At 43.3% G+C, this 17,876-nt stretch overlaps 1 protein-coding gene across 2 annotated transcripts; it reads right to left on the bottom strand.

The window, feature by feature from the left end:
• Positions 1 to 9,654: 9,654 nt before the first annotated feature.
• syn1 (synapsin I) lies at positions 9,655 to 17,223 on the bottom strand. 2 transcript variants are annotated; one of them, XM_029510897.1, is made up of 13 exons: positions 16,889 to 17,223; positions 15,991 to 16,048; positions 15,113 to 15,204; positions 14,832 to 14,988; positions 14,638 to 14,727; positions 14,110 to 14,172; positions 13,870 to 14,012; positions 13,697 to 13,771; positions 13,512 to 13,614; positions 13,283 to 13,426; positions 12,475 to 12,541; positions 11,824 to 12,349; positions 9,655 to 10,928 (listed from the first exon to the last, which is right to left on the bottom strand). In XM_029510897.1, exons 1-13 carry the CDS (start codon positions 17,221 to 17,223, stop codon positions 10,793 to 10,795), a joined length of 1,989 nt encoding a protein of 662 aa, XP_029366757.1. In that variant the 3' UTR covers positions 9,655 to 10,792. The 2 variants fall into 2 exon arrangements, with proteins under 2 accessions (XP_029366757.1, XP_029366756.1); XM_029510896.1 differs by having other exon boundaries at positions 13,277 to 13,426.
• Between the last annotated feature and the right edge of the window lie 653 nt (positions 17,224 to 17,876).

A 17,876-nucleotide genomic window follows, 5' to 3' on the forward strand; every position in this document is an offset into this window, starting at 1 on the left:
TTGTAATGATATTACAGAATAACCATGTGTGCATTTTGCTGTTCTTCATAAAAGGAAACTGTCATTCTTGCACACAAGGATATTCTCTTCTATTTCAAAAGTTACTCTGTGTCTTGATGGATGACAAATATTTTGAATAGTTGGTTTTACTCTCAGATTTCGCCTTTATGTGCACTGCCCAATAACATTTTTCTTCTATAAAGTGAATAGTAATACTCTCGAAAATGAAAGTCACATTTTCCACTATTATAAGCTATCTGAATGGCATTTTGTACAACCTGAGACTAATTTGTGCCAGTGTCGGAAAAGGCAATGCACCATTGATGTACTTTCAGTGATTAATGTGGAAATCATATTTTATCATGTCTAAACTAAACGTCACAAAACAGCTATGTATTCACCTTTTTCAGCTATCATGCTTCCAGGTTTAAATGAAAGTGAAACATCAACAAGATATCAAGAGACTTATTTTTTTAAATTCCTGATGAGGTCCATAATGTAAAGGTTGAGCAGTCATCTACTCATTGACAGAGGCCCAGTTTTAATACATTAATAGAAATGACTATCAGCTCTCTGCAATCATTTATGAAGTAATGTTTTTAAAGGAGATATGAATGACTTTGAAGGGATACTGCAACTATTCCAGGAATTGTACAGTAATTCGTTTCCACAAGACATTTACCAAATATCGGAATTAATTATGTGAGTTTACAGTATGGCCTGACATTATTCGCAATACTATTGACCACCCCAGTGACACATACAGAAACTATAAGATGTTTTATTCAGAGTGGGGGAAAAATAGCGTTTTTTCTTTGTTTGTTTGCTCTTGTCACGATTTGAATACAGGACAAGATGCTTAGTCTCACTAAAGGGATTCATTTCCTCCTCTGCTCATCTTCATGGTGTCAGGCTGTTCCTCCATAAGAGAAGAGACTTTCTCGTATAAAACCACATGCCACATACTGTCTCCATGGCTACAGCACACAGCAAAGAAACCATGGAGCACTTGGATTTGCACACTGAGCAAAATCTCAGTCTGACAAAACCAACTCGTATGTATTGCTGTAATAACCCGCTCACAGAGGGAGAGAGGCTGCATCCTTCCTGCGCTCTCATGCCGATTGGGCTCACGCTCATTTGTGACTGGAACAACTTGGAGGATTGTTTTCAATCCGTCTGCATGAATTTCCAGACTACAACAAAATGCGGTGCAGTTTTGCCTGGAGCCCCCCCACGGGGCCGTGCCGACGAGCGCTCAGCCCCGAAGCGTCACCGAAGCCCAGCTCCGTTTTACTCGTTGCTGCGGCACCGACGGCCCTCCATCCTTTGTGGCTGCCCGGACGCCTTTGAGTCCGGGGAGAAAGGAAAGAGGTGGTGGGTTCAGATGAGGACATGGAGAAAGTGTGTGATGGGGGTGGGGGGGTATATACGGAGGACGGAGTTCGGCCAAGTTTCAGGTCAGGGTGAAAATGGGGCCTTACCGTGTCGCCGGAGAGCCGATCGGACGCGGGGGACATGGTGGAGGTGCAGCCTCGGCCATACCGCACCTGCTGTGAGCCTCCCGGAGCCGAGCCCTCGTCCTTCATCCTGCCTTACATGTTCTCTGCTTCAGCCAGCACTGATCCCTCAACAAGATCCCTTCCCTCTCTGTCTCTCTCTCTTTGTGTGTGCGTGTGTGTGTGTGTGTGTGTGTGTGTGTGTGCGGCGGATGGAAAGAAGGAGGTGTGTCTGAGCCTGCGCCTGTGCGCGTGTCTCCGGAGGCGTGGTTGTGCGTGTTTTTATGAGGAAAGAAGGAGGCGGGGGGTTCAGCAGGATGGGGTGGGGGGAGGCAATGCGGTCTCTCTCATCACCATCCTCTGAATGTGGAGTCCCGGAGACAACTGCACGGTGTTTCCGGGACAAGTGCTGTCCTTTTGCTCATCCTGCAGTGGAAGGTGCTTTAATCAGCTCCGTCCATCGGGAGGCAAAGCAGATCTGACAATGACATTTTTAGAAAGTCTGCAGGCACATTTCCAACACTGCATGCAGAACTGGGCCTCTCCACACTTCACTAGTCACTGCTGGTGTTCCTCCTACACCTTTGGACATGCTTTAGTGACGGTGATGAGTAAAGTCATTCTGGTGCCAATATACTGTCTTTTTTATTGTGGAGGAAGGAATCGTCACTTATTAGTGTCCCACAGTGTCATTAATGAATATAGGTTTATGAAATAATTGTGAATCATTCTGGTTATCATCGCCCACAGCCTGGACATCTTCACATCTGACCAAAAACTAGTCAAACACATTACTTTTATATATAAATAATAAAAAAAAAGCATCAAATCATCAAAACGTCGTCATTGACTATGTTTCAAAACCTGTTGCTCCTCTGACAAGCAAATGGACTATTGAGACTGATGAGAACGGCAGTAAAATTTGCAAATAATCTTTGTTGTTTGTAACTTTTCCATGTTTACAATCTATTATATTTTGCCTTTCTCAGCTATAATCTTTGCCACAGACATTTGGCCCGAAGTCTCACCTCACCACAGCGTTCTGCACTGTCTGAATTGATGATGGGGACAGCTGGCTGTGAGCCCCAGCCCAGAGCATGTGACTGCCGCAGGGAAACTGCTTGCTCTAGCACCTTCACAGCAGATAGACGACGTGGCTGACGAGGCTGAAGATCACAGCGATACTTAGCTTTGACAGAGCTCATTTCGTGGCCTGAAAGACAACTTTCCAATGCTTGAGCACAGCGGATGATGATCTTTTTTTTTTTTTCCTCCCCTTCTTCGCTGTTGTCTGTGGTACTTTTCCGGCCTGCATCCTGGTTACAAAACGCCACAGCTGACCAAGACTCCATCTGGGACATACCACGTGTGGTAGATATGATTCAGAATGACAGTACAGTGGCTCTCACATTGTGCAGCATCCAGCATCTCTGATTGTGGCATCTATCTGAGCATGTGTGACTCACCCTTTCCAGCACAGTGCATTGGCATCAGTTTTTGTCAGCTGTTGGTTAGCAGGCATAAGTGTCTGTCAGCTGGCAGCTAGCAGATGTCTTCGGCACCTCGTAGGCTCTGTGGAGAGGAAATCAATGGCTCTCTGTTGATTAAAGGTCCACCTGATAGGGCTCAATCAGGCTTATACCACCACAAAGTAACAACATGAAGGCTGAACACAACCTCGCTCAGCCTCAAAAATCAGACTTCATGCTGCAAAGACATATCAGCCATAATGGGCCATAAGGAGGAATCTGCCCATTCTGCTTTGTTCCGACACTGTTCCTCACTTCAGTTGTCCAGCTGTCTTCAGTTAACTCTGTGTAAGATTAAATGACTCTACAAACTTTTTATTTGATTTCTGTCTTCTCTTCCTAATAGGGGGTGGGGGGGGGGGGGGCGTTGCATAAGAGATGTAAGGATGCACACACAGAGACAGGCTCCATTACTTACACAGTCCCGAACAAAAATAGCTGGTGTAGCAGGCTGATACAAAGGGAGTTTCACCCTTAGACTGTAATGATGCGTCAAAGAGAACATGGAAAACACATTAAGCACATTTCAGCTTGACAGTGTCAAAAGATCCCCTGGAAAGCTGGGAATGTTGTGTATGGTCCCTGCAGTGGTTAATATTTCACACAGCTAGAATTAGACCTCTTAGATGGGCACATGTCCCAACATGGGTGGTTCCTTGAGATCTAGCAGAACCTTTCATGGCCTGTATGAAATATGTAGACTCTTAGACTCAAGGAGCGCAAAGCGTAGCAGTGGTGAATCTGAGGACTCAGCAGGACATGCACCCAGTCTTTCTTAATTCCAACTGAACCCTGATTAAGCCCTCAACAAATTAAACAACTCAATCCTCTCCGTTCAACTTCCTTACGCCAGACATAATTTACAGTGGTGGGGCAGTTCATATAGGCTGCACACTACTCACTGAGGCCACGTGCTTGTCTCAGGATTTAGTATCAGCCAAGTGATGGAGGCTGTTTTGGCTCAAAGGGGAACCAAAGAATCTACGTTGCGATAGTCTGGACCCCGAGTGGATCAGACCAGATTTTATTCAGCAGATTGTTAGGCCTTTCCCAAGTATTGCAGAGTTAAAAAAAAACTTATACCAGGGTGCCTGGGTAGCTGTCTGCATGATGTAAAAGTGCTCGACAAATGAAGCCTCCGCTGAGGGTCAATGTTGTGGGACCGAAAAGTTGTTAGTCGATAAAAATAAAAATTAAATTAAATGAGCAAATTGTGTTTACTTTGACTGAACAAGAAAAGAACACTCAAATCCACACAAAGTCACAGTCAACAAATTTAAGTGCAGGCCAAACTATTTGGGAATGGTATCCATGGCAACCCACACTGAGTAGGAGCAGAAGAGAGTCAATTTCAAAGAGAATGAAGTAATGTGCTGATGGGAGCCTTCCATGGAGACCATGAGGATCTACGTCACTGGGATAAGAGGAGGGAGGTGAAAACTGCTTGTAACGCTACAATAATCTGTAAATGCACCGCAGGATGGGATTCAGGGGAACAGCCTCGTGCCGACTGCACGTTCAGTAGAAACATACAGCGCAGATGTCTCTCATGTCCCAGATTATCTCCAGCAGAGATTGACAATGTAAAGCCAGCATAAGGTTCACCATAAGGAGCACCCTCCCACACCCCCATCTGGCAGCCTCACGGTGAAAATCAGAAGAAAGACCTGCACCCTCATATGGGCATATTCTCACATCCTTCTCTCACAGCATGTAGGTCAAAGTAAGAATAGTGTAGATATTATTCACAGCTGCACTGAGCAAACACAAACTCCTCTGTCCCAGTCTCTGGAGCCACAGTAAGACATCCCATGGTGGGGCTTAATTAAATCTTTACTACATACTCCTCTCTCTCATCCTTCATCATCTGCCGTTTTGGCTAAAGAATCACTCAGTCGTGTGCAAGTTTATTAAAGGGGAAACACATTTGAAACCAAAAAAGACGAGCCCCCTCAGTGGGTGCAGTTTCTTTCCGGATAGTGTGAATTATTTGTGGATGTGTGCTGTCACCATTTTTTATTGTTATGTAACAACATGGGAGCAGAATGCTGTAATATTACATTTTGAGCACACTGCCCGCCCTCTGAGTTTCATCAAAATTTCAAGCACTGATCAGCAGGAGGTTTTAGAAAGCAGGCTGTTATCAGTGTCCTGCTATTCAAGACTGGACAGACAACAAATCTTTTGTGCCTCGCTTAGGAAGAATCAATGAGGTCCTTCTAAATATGGATATCATTCACCCCCATCCCACAGCCACACAATGCTAAGCAGTACTGAGTTGCACTAATTGTGCAGGACTGTGGGCCATGTATAATAGCTGTTAACAGCCACCATTTCTCACTCAAAGACTCATCTGATTGCCGAATAAAACAACTGATTTGTGGAGTGACTTTAACTACCCCCCACCCCTCACCCTTGATAAAAGACTGAGTTATAGAGAACACTGCCTTATATGTGTTCTGTTTGCATACAATTCAAACCCCATGGAGTTTGCGCCCCCTCCCATCAAATCCCATGTGGAAAATCAGTTTTGACACTCACTTCAACATGTAATTTAATAGCATGATAATGTATATAATTACCCATTCTGGATGGCAGTTGCAACCATCCAGATGCACCTGTGCTTACAGATCTTCCAGGCTGTTTAAATGGGTCAGCTCTAGAAATACCACGGCTTGTAAAAGAAGTCATGAGCACCCCTCCCCTTTTGTCTACTCCGTGGTCATGACAGAGGTGATGACTACTGCCGGCTATACCCTTCAAACCTTTATTTGTGACTTGAAAAGTCATTAAAATTGTAACAGAGTGATTACACAGCATCTCTAGTGTATGACTGTGGTGGGAGAATTTCAGTGTCTGTTATTTCATTGTGAATGGACAGGCTTAGTTTGCCAGACAGTGATAACCTCTGTCCAATATCAGATAGAATGCCCATTGTCCTCTTTGAGGCACTAAAATTTCGCCTTTACCAGTACAGCCTCAAAATGGGAAGTAGTATGTGTGAACAATGCTGACGTACAGACAATAAATGCCAAAGAAAAAGTAGAATATCATTATCAGGCAGAACACTCGACATGAACTCACATCTTTCCCAATCAGATGAGCATCTTAACTGCTAACCAAACCCAGGAGAGAACAGTACGGCCCGCTGGGCAGCCAGATAAGAAATGTGAGCAAGCAGACAGTGCTTAAAAAAAAAAAACACTGACCTTTCATGAGCAAGTCGCTATATAACATTCTGCCTGCAAATTGGATTTTGCACCCCACACATTTTTGTTGGCAATGAAAACTTTCAAGGGAAAAGGAAAATTGATCTGTTTGGTGATTAAAACTGAACCCTCTCCCACACCGCATAATACTTTCTGCCAAAATATTTAGACATAACATGTCATCTTATATGTGCACAGTGGGACGGTAAAATATCTCAATTTTATTGTGTATGTTTCAGCTGTTGATCTAGTCATCGATTTATACGAAACAAGGCAATGTTTCAGCCATTCTTTAGACTGGGGGTAGATAAAACTATTGGCTTCTGCCTCTCAGCTGCAGCTGCTGCATTCAGATTTTCAGCCCCAATGATCGTCCAAAGCACACTGGAATACAACATACATGTTTCCCCTCTTGACACCATAAATTAGGTCATTATTCTCACAAGAAAAGATAGAATAACTGTGATGAGTGGTATTCATATGTCCCAGATTGGTTTTGTTTAATAGGTTTGTGCACACACTGCTATTTGTGTTTTCTGTGTGACTATGACTCAGATGTGTGTAGTTAAGATTTAGGTGTCAGAAAACAATGAAAATGAGACCTCTTTGCTTTTTATAACAATGTAGAGAAAAAAAAAAAAAACTCCAACAAACTCTGCAACATTATCAACAAGGCAGCTATTTATTCAGTAATGGCTGCATAACCATCAATATTCTTACATCTTATTTCTGAAAAGGAAATAAAAAAAAAAAAAACACAAGCTGAGCAGTTTGTTTGGCAGGGATACACTCCAATTTTTTTCATGCTAAGCAGCCCCGGTTCTTATCAAACGTCAACACACATATTGTAATTCTCTTGGGACAGAAGCATTTCAGAAGTTAATGGAAGTGTAATGGAACAGCTCGGCTCAAACACACTGTGGAATTGAATGGTGTGCTCATTCCACCAGTGTGAAATGAATTACATAACCCTGATTAATCTTATGCAGAACTGGAGGTTCCAGCAGTCATACTGCAGGCCCACACCACCTTGTGGTCGTGTTTGTGCACCTGCTAATTCGCAACATGCATTCATTCAATTTATGTTTATATGTAATGACCTGCGGTTTCGAGAGTCTTAACAAAAGAGGAAAGATTTGAGATCATTCTTTTCACACCCGTCCCTAAAGCATAATCACCTGATGATCGAGCAGTCAGTGTTATAGAGAAACAACAAGCACAACCTAACAGTACCAGTCCGGCCTCTTTAAATTTGGCGACTTTATGGTCAAAGAAATGTTTTCAGTTTTTCAAAGTGGGTGAATAATCTGGATTTATGAAAAAGTGTTTAATGGGCTGACATCGGGCACCCTGTTATTATTCTATACTCTGCGAACACTAACAAACAAAACATAATCATTGGCATTGCCATTGTTGTTCATAGACTTTATTAGACATATGCATGTTTTAAGAACATACTCATTTTCACATTATAGAGCTACAATGCATATAACATCAAATATATTTTTTACATACAGGTCAATATATCCACCATGATTTACATTATGCAATATCTTATATTTTGATTAACAAAAAACTCTTTGATTTTTGCACTTACATTTAGGATTTTTAACTCCAGCAGGCATCGACTGACAATCAGATCAAATTTGTAAGGATTTCATCTTTTCACAATGATTATACAATGCATTTAGAAAACAATAAAACTAACTGTAAACAAAAAAATACATTCACAGTCAAATATATCCACCATACATAAAGAAGACCTTTAAAAGGAAAACGTTTGTGAATATCAAAAACATAAATACAATATACTACTTCTTTGCATGGCTGCCCCAGCTGGTCCTGTCAGTCTTGGGATGTGTCACAGAAAATGGTATGTCTTAATATGGCCAAGAGGCCGCTGAGTGACAGAATGACATTCTCCCAAGTTAACCATCCATGCTAGTTATGATGGCTCATTTCATGCACACTCACTGTAACAATTACTCAACGCTGCTCTTACTGAGTCTCCTGCAAGTAGGCTGTACCACAATCATGTAGTGACGCTGAGTCGCTGTAAAATTTAAAACCCTAAACCACTAACTTACAAACCCCACGAAGTCTCGCCTCATAGAAGCATGTACAGGATAAATTCAACAGATTAAGAACCAATATTTCAAAATTAAAGCAAAATGAAGTTTAGAGACGCACACATCAACAAGCACAAATAGCAGCAGGGGATAAAGGTGACAATCTGCATCACTCAGAGCTCTGCACAACACATCTATTTGGTTTCACCAGTTACAGAACATTCACACGCTTATGTACCATTGAGCACAAGGGGTCACTGTGGCTACACAAATAGGCTGATAAACACAGGCAGATGGGACAATCTGAAGGGTGACCAGGGCTCCTCTACTCTTTTGGCTATGGGTGTCTTCTCTAAATAGCTTGATATTGCCATACTACATCGACATTCAAATGAAAAGCCGTTCTCCTGGAAGACATTTTTAGCGCCTGGCGACAAGATTTTTAGAGCAGTGATCAAAGAAATGGTTGTCAGTGCGGAGAATGAGTGAAGAGGAAGTGCTGCTGCAGAGGTGCACCCCACAGCTGACATTACTACACCTTTATTTTACCGTTATTACTATTATTATTATTTTATTGTGTAGAGATGACCTGCAAATATGTGACATTCCTTGGCTGAGTATGCTTTCGAGTGTAGCTTCACCTTAAAACCAATAAAGCCACTGAGAACAGAAGGGGAAACAGAAACTCTTCTTCACTGTTTGATGCAGACTCTGGGTGGGAGTTAATCAAGTGCAAAATCACATTGTACGTTCTTGTTACCCTGAAGTCAAGGGAATATGAAATGCAACTGTGAACAATCTAATTTTTCACTAAACGTACCTGAACAGTTGTCAGCCCTGCCTATGTTGTATCTTACTATGTCCCACCTGTCACAGACACAACACCAACCCAGAGCGGGGAACAGTGAATTGTTGCTTTGTCAAGTTGCAGCTAAATAAACCTGAAAATAGAGACTTCATATGTCAGTCTTTGTCACTGTATTCAAGTATAATGTTGCAGTATATTCTGTGTGCAAATGCATTTGAAATCATAAAACCATTCTACCTCATTAAGATGCATGCTTTTTCCTTCATTATTAGTAAACGACAACGATAAAACTGCAATGGAAGACCCTCACCCACACACAAGTGTCACAATCAATTGGACATCCCTGAGACAGCTCCATTTGATCTGACATCCTTGTCTGTGTAAGGCATGCTTTGAAGGTGGAGAGCTTTTGGGCTTTTGTTCTTGTGCAACAACAACAACGACGACAAAAATCTAACAAACAAACAAACAAAAACAAAAAAAAAACACAGGAGGAATTGGCAGCAACGACATACTCACAACACCTACTAGGCTACTTTACAGACTAATTCAACTACATGTGACAACACAGTTACAAGCACCAATGTCAGCGGTAGGAAAATGCAACCATTGCCTCCTGTTGACATGCAGCTCAGACATCGGATGATGGGGTCAATAGCTGGCACAGATCTAGCTTCAGCAAACACCAGACAGCCCATGTGTGCAGCAATGGTGAGTTAGGGATTGTACAAAAGTTATTAGAGGCAGAGGGGGTCAGAATAAGGGGATGGCATTGTAATTTTTATTTTGCCAAAGGGAAGGTAGTAGATTTTATTCTGGAAGAACATCGGTGGGTCTTTTATTATCTATTTTATAGTATATTTTTGATACTTGCATAATTATTTTAATAACATTTATTCAAATAGATTAAATAGTTCAAAAGGGGTCTTGGAATGTGCCAGAGAGGGGCTCTTAAGTATGTGCAGAGCTGAAACTACTATATGTAGTGTTTGTTCCATTTTGTGGCTATGATAATATTTTATTTGGGCGCTCTTTGTTCAAAAATACAGAGTAGCTCTACTGTTTTATTATGGTTTCCATAAATATTCTTTTTGCGATAATGCATAACTCTGGGGAGGGTCGTGCTTATTTATGAAATAAGACATCAAATTTAGCCCCCTACCCCGCTGCAATAATTTTTATACACTCCCTTGATACATTTTGGTTGGTCTGCAAGACCTCCAAGCTGTGAACATAAAGATCACACTGACTTTACAGCACTAACAAACAAGTAGGAGCGATAATGTGTTATTTTCTTTCTTATTTTTTTCTGTGTGTACTCATGCATATACAGGCTTTTGTGTATGTGCGTGTTTGTGTGTGTGAGCAGGTGTGTGCACTCACAGTTTGTGCGACACAATGAATGGATGACTTACTTAAGCTTCAGGCGTGGCAAGGAATGTTTGAGACATCAGTGCCTAAAAGGACTCAGTATTCTACTATTTGTTCGTTTTAAAAGATTTTAACTATTTAGGCAGTGGGTGTCAAGAGTTTTCATTTTCATATCTGGGTCAATGTACAGGAATTGGAGACGGCATCCTGTTGGTCCTTGTTCATTGGGGGAAGAGAGGAATTGTCCTTCAGCTTGCCTGTCCAGCTTTCTGTCAGTAGGAAGAGGTGGGGAGGGTCTTATGCCGTCTCAGTCTGAGAAGAGACTGGCAAAAGATTTGCGTAGATTGCGTATGGTTTCTGCCTTCACCTCATCCTGGCTAAGGCTGGCCCGTGGCGCTGGGGTTTCTGGAATGTTGAAGGTATTGGTAAGAGACTGGGACTTGCTATAAAGAGAGGAAAATGGCAATAGAGGAGAAGGAAAGGCTATTAACGTCATGCAGCAATCCCATGGAATGAATAGACTGGACACGGCACAGCAGAGCAAGAGACAGGAGAGAAAAGGCTCAGTAGAAGATGATAAAAGCGCGCGGTCATTCAGTATTACCTTATCATTTCAGGTTAGCCTTGATATGATATGAATAGTGAATGACTTTTGGTGATGCAACATGATCAATTTTTCATCGCTGATTTCTGATAAATATTTTACGTTTTCATTCCAAGAAAAATATGATGTAATCTCCTTAATATAAGCCAATCACTATTATGTGTCATTCATCCATGGAAGCCATCAGCTGGGGAACATATAGACTGATCACACAGTTTAGCCTAATCTATTAAATTTCTCATTATTCCTCAAGTGATTTTATTATCAGGTGACAACATCTAACCCTAACCCCAACCCTAACACAACTATAAAAAGGTGTCTCTTTTTCAAATGGCAGCATATTTCAGAGCAATAATTTGTCTTAATCAAACAAACGCAATCAGATATGCTGTTTACGTTCTCAATTATTTCTTCTATATGAAAAATTTCAATACGTCACTTGTGTCCCAGAACATGGATTGTGGCAGATGCGATAGATGCTGTGTTCATGTATCACAGTTGTATTTTGTAACACTGCTACTGAAGGACTGAGAAATGTAAGAATCGATAGAACATGCATATTCGTGTGTATAATTTTTCAATAGAGAGAATGAACAGATGTCCCACATGACATGCGTAACTCATTACAGGCAAAAAGTAAGAGTGGACCCTTTGTTTGGGTCAGCGGTAAGATTCAGTTGATGAAAAATGAGAGGAAGTTCATCCCAAGTCATTTATCATACAAAGCTACTTACTTCAGTTGTGGCGAACCGCCCATAGCATCCTGACTGGGTTTCTGTGGGGGCGGAGGCTTTTGCTGCAGTGGGGGGCGTCCTCCCGGGGGCCCCTGGCCTTGAGCGGCAGGTCGAGGCTGCTGGGTAGTGGGTGCTCCAGGACGACCTTGCTGGCCAGGACCTCTTGGTGCTCCACCCTGTGACTGCTGCCTAGGGGGTTGGGGGGGCCTCTGTTGCTGGGGTTGCCCCCCCGGAGGTTTCTGGCCAGGGGCTCCTCCTGGTGGTTTTTGCTGCTGCTGGGTAACGGATGGTTGCCTCTGAGCTTGAGGGGAACCTCGCTGTTGTGAGCCCTGACCAGAAGGAGGTCTCTGGCCTGGAGGAACTCCCTGACCTGGTGGTCTTGGCTGGGCTGCAGGTCCTTGGCTGCCCTTAGCCTGGGTGCTGGGGTCAGCTGTAGCGGGGCTGGCAGCAGAGTGCTGAGCCTGCAGAGGAGGTTGGCCTTGAGGCTGCGGGCGCTGCTGACTTGGAGGACTTTGCTGAGGACCACCTATGGGACAATAAATTAGAGTAGACAAACTCTACCCTAATATCCTTGAACTGACAGGAAAATAAGCACAGTGTTTGATTTATTTTTTTGTTACTGCACCACCAGTGAACCAGTGAGGTTCTTACCTTGAGGTGAGGGGCGCTGTTGAGCCTGTGGTACACTTGGAGACACAGGCTGAGGAGAGATTGCTTTCTGTAAAACACACAGGAGTTAAAGGGGTAGAAAGTAAATATTAATCTTACCACAAACAAAAACTGCTCAAAATCATATTCACAAAGGAAAATGTTAAAATATATTGTCATTCTCTGCCCCAACATGTTCAACATGTTCTGTAGAAAGCCAAACATAAAAGTGAAAAGTATATTCTAACTCGTAGAGTATTGCAAGGATGCCAAATGATGTCAGCACAGGGCACAAGTCTTTCTGTCCCGCTGTCACATTCATGACACTTAGTCACCTTAGATCTCTATTCAGATAGGTCGACAGTGTCCAGTGTCCTATTTCTGTTGATTTTGACGTCATCTCTTGGTTAATATTGTAAATATGACAAATTTCATTTCATGTGCAAATGTGAATGAAAAATAAATCGGCCTTGAACCTTGAAATCGAGTTCTAAAAACGTTGGTGTAAATTTGGACTTATTCCAGTCATTGAATCAGTAATATTTTTCACCTTTTGACACATATCACAAATTCTACATTCATTGTTTTTTTGTTTTTTTTTTAAATCTCCTACTCAGATGGTATTTGGTCTGGTTTATGTCTTTTCTTTTATAGAAGATGTTGTGAGAGCCTGTGTGGAACAGTGCACCCCCTCCCAGAAGAAAACTGTACCTGACTCAGCAATATATTATTGATAAAAATTATGGTAAATGAGGAAATATTGGCAATAGTAGACGCAAGTATATAGTATCTGCAATTTGAGCACCTGTGCAGGCTGTCCTGCTGTGGAACGGACTGTGGAAGAGCTTGAAGTGCGTAGAATAGTCTGGTTCATTTGAGAGACCACCAGATCAGCAATCTGAACACGATCCTCATCCTGCTGGTCACCAATCAGTGGCATCGAGCAGTCATCAACCTAAAAACAGAAGCAGTTTTTACTACCTTTTCTTTATCCTCACAGACAAATATTCCCCAGATATAATGATTCTGCCATCTAGTACCTCTATAATGTAGTCCTTGCCATCTTTACCATGGAGCGCCTCCACAGCACAGATATCCAACCCTCCAAAGATGTCGGCGCAAGAGTCCACCCACATCCTGTACCTGTAATAATACATTCAACACAACTAAAATAGCCAGACATAGCATTAAAATGTCCTTCTCATCCACATTTACGTGCTCTTACTTGTCTGACATGGCCACCTGCTCAAGCATAGATGAGCCAGTGTTGGTCTTCCAGTTACCAGAAATTGACGTTCTCCTGTTTAATGAGCACAAAAATGCACTTAACATGGTCCACTTTCATCTGCCATAACATATATAAAATATAAAATACAAAATAAAGTGAATTCTACTCACATGTAAGCTTTGTAGTTGTTACCAATCTTCTGGATGCGAACGTCATATTTTGCATCGATGAAAGGCTCAGACGTGGCGTAAGTCTTGGTCAGTGCCACGACACTGGCAATATCTTGAAAATCGTATTGATTGTCCACTTTCACCTGGAGTTGATAAATTATGTGATGTAACAACCTAAATTTGTCCCGACGTGTGACATTCATATGGAAAGGAGTAAACATTAAAGCATTCCGGCACTACCTTTCCCATTCCTGAGTGAGCATGGCCCATCTTAATCACGACAGGGAAACGCGAGGAGGTAATCTGGAACAAGAGATTTCTGATAAGTTGACTGCTACGTGGTGCTTGTGATGTACTTGGTGATGACTAAAACGCCGATTATGAATCCGTTTAAAATCAACCCGAAGCAACAGGGACAGGAGCACTCTGAGTCATATTGATGGCCTGAAAGTCAGGCTGTGACTGCAGTGGTACAGAAGACTGCTCTGCACCAACAGTCTCAGTTCAACAGAAAAATAGTTCTTCTTCAGGGACATAAAACAACAACAAGACACTCCCCTGAAAATTAGATTGGTCTCAGCTGCTACATGAGATGGACTATTGGCATGGACGTGAATTACCCCTCTAGCATGCACAGAATGGCCCATGTGTGTCTGTGCGGGGGTGTGCGTGTTTGAGGGTTGTTTGCCATTAAGGCATACTCATCAGAGCAAGTGGAAAAAGGGGAGGGGACAGAGAGAGGAGGAGAGCAGACGGCCTCAAACTCACCATTTCCTTGTGGTTTGGATAGTAAACCTGCTCAATCAGTGGGAACTCCTCTGGGCCCAGCTGCTTGCAAAGTCTAGACATCTGAGCAAACTGAAAGGGAGACAAATGTTTAAGATGCAGCTTTCTTTGTCTATGCGGTAGAACTTAATGTGCAATTCAGTTTGAACCACTCAAATTAATTGAATAATGCCTACCACCCATGGTTTGTCACAGAAATTGTAGACAGAGTGCAAAGAGTTAACACTTGGCAGTCCTGCATACTGCAATCCAATCACTAGATTGCGGTGGTCTCCATTCTTGTCCATGCTGAAGGCATGCTGTCTGATCAGCACAAAGTCTGGCTTAAAGGATCTGAGACAGAGGACATCAGAAAAATATTGAACGGCACTGTACAAGACTAAGTGTTGAAGAAAGAGTTCAGCATAAATCCAGGCACACAAGCAGCCACTACAAAGGATTTTTACTGCATACTTACTTGTTAACCTTATGTCCATTCCTGATGGCATCAATATCCACATTATAGGAGCCTGTAGCGTTTGCAACCAGGCTGATTTCAGAGAATTCTGCCTAAAATCAGCGGAGGAGAGCAGTATGAGCCAGGTGAACGGGGAGACCTTATCTGAAGTGAGTTCTTGGTGTTAAGAGACTACGAGTGAAATAATGACAATGCCAGATAGTACAAAAAGAAAACAAAAACAAGAACAGATATAGTATCTCTGTTTTTGGGTGAACCGCAGCATAAATAGGTCCTAATATGTACTGGTGGACTACCCTTACACATTTACCAAAACTATTATTGGCCACTTTGTTAGGCCGCACAAACAGCTCGTATTCCTTTATCGAACATCAAAACAAAAACTTTAAATCCCTCACAGTGACCACAGTTTCTGTTTTCAGATTTTTTTCACACATCATCTTCAGAGTGGGAATGAATGAACAAGAGTCCCGTCCCAATATCAATACTCACTCAACAGTGAACTGGGACACTGCATTTGTCATTGTCTGTGAAAATAGGAACAGCTCACACTGTGTGGGATGACTGCTCAGATCGAGCACAAAGCGAGTGTTGATCAGTGGGGAAAATGGTGAATAATGGAGCCAGTGGTGAATTTCTATTGAAAATGAATAGCTGATTTTGCTTCTTGAGAGATTAATAACCTCCAAAAAACACTATCAACTCATCCACTAAATTCAAGGACAATGCCTTCATCTCCTGTGTGGAAAATTTTCGCCATGTCTACGGCAATTTACCTTGTCTGGACATAAGCAGGCCAAACAACTGGTAGAATTATGCCATTAGAGTGAAGTTCACAGTCTGGCCACAAGGCAAGAGGTCACACACGTGAAACCTACCTGCTCTACCTTGATGTCAAATTCACTGTGGACCTTTCTTCCTCTGAAGACCTTCACCCTGAATGTAAAACAAGGAATCCAGTTGTTGTTTGTAACCATGAATGCAACATGGACTTGATTGGACACATTTCTCCTGTGACTGACACATGACACGCACCATTTGCAGAACATTAGAAAAATCCTTGGTCTATTCTTGGCAAATAGTAGATATGATGTTAAATACCAACCGCATGCTGACATCAGCGGAACAAAATGCTGCTTGTTATTTCCTTGCAATATTATCATTTTCATCTACCTGGGTGATGAGGAGGACCCTATAAGATCTATTGTGACAGACTCCATGCACTTGGGGTTTGGGGCGCTGATGCAGAGATCTGCATTATTTATTACCACCTAAGGTTTTATTTTAACCTGAGCGTGGTGCTCTCACCCCTTGGACTTGTGCACAGAGCTATAATAAGCATGCATGGTGTGCACTGGAGAGGAGGTTTGACTGACGTGGTGCATCACCTGTTTTCAAGTGCATAATTCTCCGCTCGATTTAGAAAACACCTGCATCATCGCGGCGGTTTTTGGCCCACACCCAGCGCTTTGGCGCAATGTGGGACATCTTAATCGCAGAATTAAGAATCACTTCGTCACAAACCATCTGTGATCCGCAAGTGAAAAGGAAAAAGAAAAATGGCTTCTCTGCCCTCAGTCTGTTGCGCCTTTGCCATGGCACCGCAGGCGCACGGTGCTTCTGATCTGCTGTAGAGGCCGAGGGTGTCACACGTGATGCATTTCTGGGTGAATCATATGACCTTCTGGCTGTTAGGCCACCCCAGCCCACACGGTCTGGCACACATATTTCGGTCTAGACTCGGCGCCCACAGCCGCCGACGCGCACGGCTCTTACCAGTCGGTCTGCTGGTCGTCGATGACCAGCAGGATCTTGGCGCTGCTGGAGACCCCGGCCCGGTCTGCCGCCTCGGAGAGGGTCGCGGCTGCAGCGGCGGTGGTCTGTTTGACGGCGTTGGAGATGGAGGAGAAGAAGCCGGATCCTCCGGAACCGGACTGCTGCTGCTGCTGCTGCTGTTGCTGCTGGCCGGTGGACTGGCGTCTCTCCGCCGGGCCCGGCGACACTGTGGGGCTCTGCTGCGGAGGATCGGGGCGTTGGAGGTCCGTCATGTAGCCATTGGGCAGGTTGGACATGAAATTGCTGTCCGAGAGTCGGCGGCGTAGGTAGTTCATGATGGAGAGGTGTCGGTAAAATGAAGGAACGAGGGCTCCTGGTATCCTCCCACTGAATGCGCCTTTATAGTTGGTTGATCAGTAAGAAGAACGGGATGACTATGCGTCTTCCCCCATGTGCAGACACGGGGACCGATGATACCTGAGGAGAAACGGGTCTGGGGTTATCAATTGGGAGCCGATTTCTAACATCACAGCAGTAAGAAATCGTGACTATATGGCTGAAGGAGCCGGCGATGGTGAAGAAAACCATCCCTCCGCCTGCTGATGGAAGATGAAGGATTCAATCCAAACTACTGACTGCAATGAAATCATCCATTCGTAACATTTAGAGCCCCATCTAATGGACCCCCCCCCCCCCGGCCAAAAAAAAAAAAAAAAAAAACAGTAGTTACACAAGGCATGATGAAACCTACCTCCAAGCTGAGCTGATGATCTCCCCTCGTATTATCTGTCACAGGAAAGGCTGCATGGAGGTGAATCTCATGTCTCTCATGAAACAAAGCTACGGTCCTTCCTGCATCCCAGTCCTTCCCCTCAAGCCCAGCTTATTTATTTATTTATTTTCCCGTCAGCCCTGCGTCACTCCCAGTTGTCCCGGGGGAGAGACGGAGCCCGCGAGACCAGATCGGTGTGAAGTCAACCGCTTTGCC

The sequence above is a fragment of the Echeneis naucrates genome, chromosome 9 (genome assembly GCF_900963305.1).
Source record: "Echeneis naucrates chromosome 9, fEcheNa1.1, whole genome shotgun sequence".
In the NCBI taxonomy this organism is placed as follows: domain Eukaryota; kingdom Metazoa; phylum Chordata; class Actinopteri; order Carangiformes; family Echeneidae; genus Echeneis; species Echeneis naucrates.